Below are 10,245 nucleotides of genomic sequence, written 5' to 3'. Positions count from 1 at the left end.
AAAGTTTCCTTACAAAACACCTGAGTGTCCTGTGTCCTTTCTGTGTGTGTGTGTGTGTGTGGTAAGTTTACTCTTAAGGCCCAATATGGCGTCCAGTGTCTCAAAGGACTTCACAGGGTCTGGATCCCAACAAGCCGGAAGAGCGATGTCATAAAACAGGACATTAAGTTAAAAAGTCTCAGGATCAGTATTGTCTTGTTGTATTATTATTATAATTGTATTGATTTGCAGCGAACCAAACTGTCCTGACCTTCATCAGCTTCCTCCCCCCCTACCTGCTGCTCAGAGAGAACCCGGATGTGTCATGTTGCCTCCAGCCTGTGATGTTTCTGCTTCATCCACTTAAACTTTGTGAGGCCTAATCGTTACGTCATGGCCGCGGTAACTGTGGGCTGTGTGGACCGGAAATGGGCCGTACTCCGCCTGAGCGGGAAGCGCGTGCAGCAGCAGCGCTCCGCTCAGACCCGCTGCTGCACGCGCGCACCGCGAGCTGCACTCAGCACCCAAACAACAACACGAAGGGCACGAGCGCCTATACACCGGGACAAGGAGGCTGTGACGTCACGCTGCTCCCGTGAGGAAGCGTCTTCATCTTCATCTTCATCAACAGGCTGCCCGTTGTCGCTCCGCTCTGCGCGCACCGCAGTGCTTTGGGACGTCGCACCAACAGACGGGAAGCTTCAGGCGCGCTGCCGCTCATTTTCCTCTTCTTCCTCGCGCGGCAGATATGATGCTCGCGCTCACCCTCACCTGCCGCGTGCTTCTCGGGGTTCTGGTGTCGGTGCCGGTGCCGGTTCAGCTCGTCAGGACCGCGGTAAGATTCTAAACTGCCCCCGCGGCAAACTTAACGGAACTAAAAGTTTAAAAGGCTCAAAGAACAACAGCGAACATGAGTGACGGGAGTGAGAGTGAGGAAGATGATGCGCGCGGGGAATGACGTGATGCTGAAGTTGGTGGAAAGTTTGTAGAAACTAAAGAATCTCAGATAAACCAAACTCATGGCTGCTTTGTTAATCTTCCATGTTACAGCATCTTTTACGAATGTCAGACTGAATACAATGAATATAGAACAGAACAGAGTTTAATATTGGTCTTATGTTGTAGAATGATGCTGTTTATTGTAGATTTGTGCTGTGCTAAGTTGGTTTCAGTTTCATTCTGAACATAGTTGTGAAAAAATTGAATGTCTTGAAAACTAATTTTTAAAAGGTAAATCTCGCCAAAATCACAGTAAATATCAGATTTATCGATATCAAACATATGCAGCACAGATGTACAAAGAGCACAACAAAGTTAAAGTAACGTTTTCAAACTAGGGTTAGTACAAAAACCAAAAGTCCTGAGGCCAGAATGTTTACAGATCCAAATCAATGACAGAGTAAACAAGACAAACATGCTTCTTATTAACTTTACCACCAAATCCCTCAGAACAACAACAACTTAATCCAACAGAATAAACGCGGATATTTTAGGTTTTACTCAGGAGAGAATCTGGAAACACTTAGAGCCACTTCACACACAGACACACTGGAACTTTCCATTGTGTGTTTGGAGCGTTCTTCTTCTGGGCTCCTGTTTCAGAGCCGTCGTGTGTCCTGCCTCTGTCCTGTCTCTGTCTGTCTCTCTGAATGGCACAATTGCTCTGCAGTGTGAAAATATGACTCTTCATGTTTGATTATGAAGTCGTCTCTTTTTGTGTGTGTGTGTTGGAGTGTGTGAGCTCCCTGGAGGAAGGTCAGTATAGAGCAGTGGAACCCGAGCCAGCCAGACTGACCACAGACACACACATCGCTCTGTTTCCCCTGAGTAGCTGGTTAAATATTTGCCTGGCAGTGGTGTGTGTGTGTGTCCGTGTGTGTCCTAGAGAAACACACTCATAATAATCCTGTAACATATTCCAAAAATATGTTTGAATAATACTACTGCAGGTTTACTGTAATTTTGTTTTCAAATTTTCACTGCTTTTAAACTGAATCATTGAGTTTTAGCTGCTTTCATCACAATGTTTCCCTCTGTGTGCACAATAGTGCTGCAGCAAGGTAGAGAACTCCCTCTGTGTCTTTATTCACTCTAAACGCTTTGAGAGTAGAACATTAGATGAGAGTAGGAACCTGTCCCATTTAAAAAAACAAACATAAGGCTCATATTTGATAAATGGCCTGAGTCATCATTTTCAAACTTTAACCAGCGGCGACATGTTCGCTCAGAAAGTAATCTGTGTGTTTGTAAATGTCCAGCAGCAATGTAAACGTGTTAATGAGCTAGAACATGCTAAGGTCCCCATGAGCCGCACAGACACACAGACACACACTGTACCTGCAGAGGATTCTAATGAACTCACTCACAGTGTGTATGGCATCAGGGCTGCAGCAGGCTGAAGGTGTTGCTTGTACACACACACACACACACACACACACACACAGTCTGAGACCCTTGAGGCTACACCTGTGTAACAAATCATCGTACGCTGCGTGTGTGAGCGGCTCCTGGCACACGCCTGTGGAGCTGCAGGCGTGTCACACAGATTAATGGAGAGCAGAGAGAAAGAGTTGCTTTGACTGAGCAGTAGTGATTTACTCCTCTGCCTGTGTGTGAGCAGCACAGGAGGCGTGTTCACATGTTCAGCGGTCAGTCGGCCTTTCAGCAGCATCAGCCGCGTGTTTGGAGACGTGGACATGCCTCTGTCATGTGTTCTACGTCCTTCAGGCTGATGTATGTGGACGCTGAGGCGGGAGGAGACACTGGGGGCTTGTTCCCTTCTGCTCACTCCTTCATTCACTCTCTGTCTCCTCTCTCTCTCTCTCACACACACAGACACATACTGCTGTAGGTTTATAGGTCCAGACACACTGCTGGTAATTGTTTGAACACTGAGCGTATTGTAGGTGGTGGAGCACCTACCTGACAGACAGGAAGTCCAGTCTGCACAGCGCTCTGCACCTGGGCTCTCCTCCTTCTCCCCTCTACCACTCCTCCTCCTCCTCTTCCTCCCCTTCTCCTCCTCCTCCTCTTCCACTCTACATTTATCCACCTATTCCTCAGACATGTTGTGTTGAAGGTGAGTGGGCGTGGCTTATTCAGTGCTCTACCTCAGGCATGAGTCTGTTCACTGTAAACATGTAAACATGACACAGCAGTCGACCTGATGGTGGCGCTGCAACCACAGACTTTGGCTCTGTGTGTGTATGTGTGTGTGTGTGTGTGTGTTTTCAGCCTGTGGCACCAGTCTGCTTCACATTTTCTCACTGTATGAGTTTCATATTTATGTCCAAACCCAACAGGACACAAACATAGAGTCATCATCAGTCACTCATCTTACTCGTTTAATTCCAAATATACAGAAATCTATAAGATTTACATGGACGAGTGAGAGGACGTGTGTCCCTCTCCCTCTCCCCCTGTCTCTCTCTCTCTCTCTCTCTCTCTCTCTCTCTCTCTCTCTCTCTCTCTCTCTCTCTCTCTCTCTCTCTCTCTCTCTCTCACTCTCTCTCTCTCTCTCTCTCTCTCTCTCTCTCTCTCTCTCTCTCTCTCTCTCTCTCTCTCTCCAGTCAGTACATAGATTAATGTCTGGACTTTAGGGCACAGAGGTCTCATTCACCGCCACATTATGTCAACACACACACACACACACACACACACACACACACACACACACACACTCACACACACACACACACACACACACTCACACACACACACACACACACACACACACACACTCACACACACACACAAAGCTCTGAGACACATGAACAAATTTGTGTGTGTGTGTGTGTGTGTGGAGTTTGATGGACAAAGAGGTACTGATGAAGGATGAAGCAGAGTAAGAAGCGAGTCTGGTAGCCACGTTTGGTGTGTGTGTGTGTGTGTGTGTGTGTGTGTGTGTGTGTGTGTGTGTGTGTGTGTGTGTGTGTGTGTGTGTTTGGGGTAGTTTTCAGTGTAGGTGTGTGTGTGTGTGTGAGGCAGATGTATATTTTGGAGAGGTGTGTGTTACATGTGGGACTCATTTGGATTGTGCCACTTGCCAACTCGCCTCCTTTCCTCCCCCCAGCTCCACCTCTCCTTGTTTCCTCTGCTCTCATTCTTCTCCTCCTCTCCTCCTGCTTGTCTCATGGTTGGATGTTGTATCCAGCAGCAGTGTGAGGTTCTGAGTGTGATGTTGTTGTTTGCAGCTTCACACTCACGTCTCTGCCTGCTGGATGAACTGAAGCCTCAGTCGGCTCAGATTCATGCTGAAGCTCATTAAGCTTTTAAGTGGGGAAGACAGACAGGAAGCTTTCGCTCTGCTTCCTCCTCCTCCTCCTCCTCCTCTCACGTCCTGACAGCACAGCAGAGTTTGTGGCAGGAATAGTCCTCCCCTCCTCCCTCTTCTCTCTCCTCTCTCCTCCCTCGTCCCTCCCTCCTCTCCTCCTCCCTCTCCCCTCTCCTCTCCTCCTCCCTCTCCTCCCTCCTCTCCTCCTCCCTCTCCTCCCTCTCTCCTCTCTCCTCTCTCCTCTCTCTCCTCGTTCTCCTCTGCAGAGCTTGGAGCTCCTGCAGGCAAAGTTGCAGGTGGAAGCCAAGACACACAAACACTCCTTCACTCTTTCACTCACTCTCTTCTTCTGCTCCACTCTATTTCTGAATCTGTGTTAACTGTTAGGAGTCAGATTATTTTCCTGCTCCAGTCTCCCCCTGCTCGCCCCCTCCCTCTGTCTCTCTCTCTCTCCCTCTCTCTCTCTCTCTCTCTCTCTGTCTCTCTCTCTCTCTCTTCCTCTCTATCTCTTTCTCTCTCCCTCTCTCTCCGTCTCTCTCTCTCTTCCTCTTTCCGTGTCTCTGTCTCTGTCTCTCTCTCTCTCTCGCTCTTTTTCCCTCTCGCTCTCTCTCCCTCCCTCCGTGTCTATCTCTCTCTCTCCCTCTCGCTCTCTCTCTCTCTCTTCCTCTCTCCGTGTCTCTGTCTCTCTCTCTCCCTCTCGCTCTCTCTCCTTCTCTCTCTTCCTCTCTCCGTGTCTCTGTCTCTCTCTCTCCCTCTCTCTCTCTCCCTCTCGCTCTCTCTTCCTCCCTCCGTGTCTCTGTCTCTCTCTCTCCCTCTCTCTCTCTCCCTCTCGCTCTCTCTTCCTCCCTCCGTGTCTCTGTCTCTCTCTCTCCCTCTTCCTCTCTCTCCCTTTCGCTCTCTCTCTCCCTCTCTCTCTTCCTCTCTCCGTGTCTCTCTCTCTCTGTCTCTCTCCCTCTTCCTCTCTATCTCTTCCTCTCTCTCTCTCCCTCTCTCTCTCTGTGAAGTGTAACATTGTGACAGTGTGATCCATTACTCAGACCATTAAATTGCCTTCCACCTGCAGTAAAGTACAGGCAGTGAGTAGAATGGAGAAAGGAAACATGGAGTCTGAGTAGAGGAGAGGAGAGGAGAGGAGAGGAAGAGTAAAGCTGAAGTGAATCCAATAGAAAATCCAGATGTAGAAGCCGAAAGCCTGAGAGTAAAGTTTGATCTCTCTTCTGTTTCTGATCCTCAAACAACAGCCAGGTTTATCAGCTAAGCTTCAGAATGCAAGACTTCATTCATCCTACACACACACACACACATCTGAACTGTTATGTTACATCTCATTCACGCTACATAGCTGAGTGAAGACGAGAGGTGAAGATCTGTGACCCACATCTGGAACACAAACCAGAGGAAAAGACTTTGTTCTCCTTTCTGTAGGTTCTGCCTCCTCTCATGTCTCATTCCTGTGTGTGTGTGTGTGTGTGTGTGTGTGTGTGTGTGTGTGTGTGTAGACTTTCCTGATCACAGAGAACATGTGGCCTCGTGGTTGTGTCCTGGACTGCCAGAGGGGGCTCCACAGAGCGGTGTGCGGCAGCAACGGGCGGCTCTATAAGTCACTCTGTGCCTTCCAGAGGGCCCAGTGCATCAACACACAGCTCAGACGGGCCCCCCGAGCCCACTGCTCCGGTAATCAGCCTCAGCATCATCAGGGCCTGATCGATCAGCTGTCAGAGCTTATTGATCAGAACCAAAGTCATGTTTAATGTGGTGTTGTGTGTTCATGTGTGTGTGTGTGTGTGTGTGTGCGTGTGTGTGTGTGTGTGTGTGTGTGTCCTCCTCCTCTCAGACCCGGCCCAGCCTAAGTGCCTGCTGGCCCGGTCTCACGCCCTGGACATCTCGACCCTCAGGGGCCACGTCAGTCCGTCTGTAGCCGTCTTTGTTCCTGAGTGCAGCCCAGGAGGCCACTTCCTGCCCGTCCAGTGCCACAACAAGACCGGCTACTGCTGGTGCTCCACCCCCGACGGCAAGCCTGTGGGCGGGACCTCGGTCCTGCACCTGACCCCCAACTGTACAGGTCAGAGAGGCCTGACGAGTGTGTGTCAAGTGTTCTGATGCTTGGTTAGTTTAGTGAAGAACCAGGGAGCCAGAGCCTATAGTGGGACCAGTACAGGTCCTGGGCCATCTGCTGGTCTCTACTGGTTCTCTCTGAGTGGACAGCTGATCCCTTCTGGTGCCTGGAGGTTGTAGTTTGGTCTGATCATGGAGCTTTGCAGTAAAGAAAAGCCTCCTCCTCCTTTGAGCTCTTCTCTTTTATATGGAAAGTAGAGACCACATCCTCTGTAGAGAAGAATAACTGCTGTCTGCTGACTGCATCTTGATATTCTCTAAACTGAATCACCATCTGCTGTTAGTTCCATCATCTTCGTGGTGTTGAAGCTTGGAACCTGCAGACGGAACATTAGAGTTCCTCCTCTGGGTCCATCCTGCCTGATTTAACTCCAAAGTGAAGGTGTGGAGGTGCAGGAGACCCCTTATCTCTCTGTGAGCCAACATGAGGGTATAAAGTCCTTTCTGACAGTTTTCTGCGGTAACATAAAGAGTTTTGTATGTTTCTAACCCGATGTGCAGTGAATCTCCTGAGTCTTCTCCTCTGGTGGTGACGTTTCCTCTCCTGCTTCTTCTCCTTCACACAGATCAGATCTCCAGGATGTCTGAGCTCACTAACATGGAAGGAGCTCCCGTCAGAGGTGAAACATGTTTCCACTCCACACACTCCTGCTTCATATTCATACACACACTGATTCTCTTATGTTTCTAATTTGCTTCACTTTTCCACTCCAGCAGCAGCAGTTGAGCCTTTGCAGAGCTCCAAACATGGCAGAGCGCCTCCTCCTCTTCTTCCTCTCTGCATCTCATTTTCCTCCTCACGCTCTTTTCCACGCCGTTTCCTCTCACATCCTGTCTTCTGTCTTCTGTCTTCTCTCTCTGCCAGGCTGCTTGACACATGTGAGGTTTTAAATGTGGAGCTTCTGACGTTTTGTGTCTTCTGTGTGTGTGTTTGTTGTGTGTTCCAGATCCAGCAGGTGTCCCCAGACCCACGCTGGACCCGAGGAGACCTACAGGTGACTGACCAGCTCCTCTTCATCATCCTTATGTTGACCACTCTTCCACTCCCAAGTTGCTTCACCCACTCAAGATTATTACTCCTTTAATTCATGAAGTCATTAAGCAGTTAGATGTTCTTTTGTTTGTATGAACAAAGAAGGTTCTGCTTTGCTGAGTAGACAAACTTCACGACCACAGGAGAGCCTGGCAGCGTCTGGCTGGAGTGATTATCCCTCTGAGAAGGTCCAGAGATGTTTGAGATGCTTCATTTCCTCCCTTAACTGTCAGGAACAACACATCCTGATGCTCGGATCTTCAGGGGGAAGTGAGCTGGAGAACATCAGAGCTGAACCACACTGAAGAACAGCAGCTCATTCTTCCCACTCTGTGTGTGTAGAGGGTGGGAGGTCGTTTGTCCACACACAGGTAGAGAACACAGAGCAGAAGCTGAGGTCTGTGGCTCTCACAGAAAAGGCTGATGGTCCATTTTTACTACAATCACACATTTGAGGAAACGGACTATGGTCCAAACCCAGATCAGAACCATCTACAAGAGGGACCCTTGATGATTCTGGAGCCGGGTGGTCACGCTCATAACAGAGCTCAGAAGGAAACCTAAAGCTTCTACATGTTTGGATGCGAGCTCGCCACCTGCTGGGTCACTTTGATCATCACATCACAGATCTCTGCTGCTGCTGCTAGGTTGAATCTGTCTCGTGTCTTCGGCTGCTTCCTGTCCTATACTTCCTGTGATATGGATCTGTAAAATCCTTGGAGGCCTCAGCTCCTCACACCTGAGACATGATGAACCTTTGAGCCCACGTTTCCCCCTTGTGGTCAATCTTGGTATATTTTGGAGACAGATCTTTCCCAGCCCAGGTCCCACCAGTAGGAGGCACTACAGAGACTTGACCTGTTTACACAGATCAAGTTCAGGATGTCTTAAAGGTTTCATTAAAGCCTGCACAGATGTTTATCATTAACCCATGAAGTAACTTAGCGTCTTCATCATCTCTGTTGTTTTCACTCAGTGCTCACAGCTCCTCCATTCTGGGTGACCATCGTACTGAACTCTTACCCCAAAGGAAACCGCTCTGTCCAACGACCCACAGGTAAGACTCTTCGTGTGTGTGTGTGTGTGTGTGTGTGTACTGGTCTGCCTGTGTGTCTGTGTCATCTTTATATGTGGGTTGATGTATTTCTGTGCATGTGTGGTTTGAGCTTAGGAACATAAATAAGAGCACAAATATGGACTAGTAATACTGTGTGTGTGTGTGTGTGTGTGTGTGTGCGCAGACAGTCCTCTGACGTGTGAGCGTGAGCGGTTGTCTCTGCTCTCTCAGATGCGTTTGGCCTGGCCGGAGGAGCGTTTCATCCCAGAATGCACCGCTGACGGCCGCTACAGCCCTGTGCAGTGTCACGTTGCTACGGGTTACTGCTGGTGTGTCCGAGTAGACAGTGGCCGACCCCTGCCAGGCACCTCAGCCAGGTAACCAATCACTGCCCATGTCTCCTCTCCTCTCCTCCTCCTCTCCTCTTCTCTCCTCCTCCTCTTCTCCTCTCTTCTATTCCTCTCCTCTCTTCTCCCCTTTCTCCTCTTTTCCTCTCCTCTTCTCTACCTCTCCTCTCTCCTCTCCTCTCCTCTCCTCTCCCAACAATTTACAATCATTAAACCCTTACACTCAGATTCCATCTTAACTCCATTTACTTTCCCCTTCTCCCTGCTCCCTCTGTGTGTGTTCTTGTTAAAGGAGTAAATGAGATCACATAGTTTGTGGTGAGTTCTGCTCTCTGGAGGTTTGTTCTCTCTTATCTCTAACTTTCTGCTCAGTGGGTTTGAGTCCCAGAGGAAGAAGCACAACGTTTCTCTCTAATCTGCCTGTAGTTTGTTTAGAGGCTCTATGAGACTCAGCTCTAAAGTTATCAGGTTTTAAATGTCAAAGTGTGACTGAACACAACAAATTCATAGCAGAGTGGCACCTGTGAGAGTGTGTGAGTGTGTGTGAACGCCTCCGTGGAGCAGAAGACTCCAGGAGAACCTTTAGAGGCTCAGTGAAGTTTTGACATTCCAGAGCACAGGGAGGGATTAGCAGCTCCAGTCTCAGTGTTAACAGATCAATCTAATGCTGGGTAATTATCAAAACTGTTGCTCTCTTTCTTTGTAGAAACCGCATCCCAGAATGCACTGGGACAGAAGAGGGCCACACAGACTGGGGGCACAAGGAGAAACCTCTGCCTGGTAAATACAACTCAGATCAGAGCAACACCGTGTGTGTGTGTGTGTGTGTGTGTGTGTGTGTGAAGGATTCAGACACGCAGAGCCTCCATTTTGTGTCTCCACAGTTTGAGTTTCTCCTCTCTGCAGCCTAGACATTTATTTATGCCTTATTTATGACCGTCTGCTGTGAGGTTCTGTTCTGTTGTGTTCTGTCAGGATGTCCAGGCGCTCGTAAGAAGGAGTTCCTGCAGAGTCTGGTCAGAGCCCTGCAGCTGGAAGCAGAGCATGCTGGGAGTCTGCATCAGTAGGTTCATCTACATCATCCATCTTTATCCATTACAGCTGTTGTATAATGACGTGGCATCAGTTCTACTGGAGATTTATGCTCTTTTGATTGATTGATTGATTGATTGATTATTATTATTATCTCCACACTCATTTGCATCAGCGCCCCCTGCAGTTGGCAAACACACATAAATCATACGTAGCTCCGCCCCCTCAGCTCTAACCCTGTAAATGTAACGCTCATCAAAGCCAACAGTCAAGTTCCTCTGCATGTGCACTGAGCTGCAGAGACAGAATACACACTCTGTCCACCAGGGGGCAGTGGGAGGACGACGTGAGGACGTTTAATACTGATCAGCTCAATGATTGATCTCAGTGTTTCTGTGCTGCCAAGTGT

At 48.9% G+C, this 10,245-nt stretch overlaps 1 protein-coding gene across 1 annotated transcript in view; it reads left to right on the top strand.

The window, feature by feature from the left end:
- The first annotated feature begins 422 nt into the window (after window positions 1–422).
- LOC143007330 (SPARC-related modular calcium-binding protein 1-like) overlaps window positions 423–10,245 on the top strand; it is a 12,426-nt gene continuing 2,603 nt past the window's right edge. Inside the window, exons 1-9 of the mRNA XM_076158612.1 lie at window positions 423–814; window positions 5,752–5,926; window positions 6,087–6,314; window positions 6,934–6,987; window positions 7,315–7,362; window positions 8,377–8,457; window positions 8,642–8,834; window positions 9,511–9,584; window positions 9,780–9,867. Of these exons, the coding sequence (XP_076014727.1) occupies window positions 728–814; window positions 5,752–5,926; window positions 6,087–6,314; window positions 6,934–6,987; window positions 7,315–7,362; window positions 8,377–8,457; window positions 8,642–8,834; window positions 9,511–9,584; window positions 9,780–9,867 (1,028 nt within the window). The 5' untranslated portion in view covers window positions 423–727. The remainder of the gene's footprint in view (window positions 815–5,751; window positions 5,927–6,086; window positions 6,315–6,933; window positions 6,988–7,314; window positions 7,363–8,376; window positions 8,458–8,641; window positions 8,835–9,510; window positions 9,585–9,779; window positions 9,868–10,245) is intronic.

Source organism: Genypterus blacodes, unplaced genomic scaffold (assembly GCF_046128005.1).
Source record: "Genypterus blacodes isolate CSIRO-AG114 ecotype Tasmania unplaced genomic scaffold, CSIRO-AGI_Gbla_v1 ptg000084l_1, whole genome shotgun sequence".
Classification (NCBI taxonomy): Eukaryota; Metazoa; Chordata; class Actinopteri; order Ophidiiformes; family Ophidiidae; genus Genypterus; species Genypterus blacodes.
The sequence above is the reverse complement of the archived record's forward strand: the minus strand, read 5'-3'. Positions and strand labels throughout refer to the sequence as shown.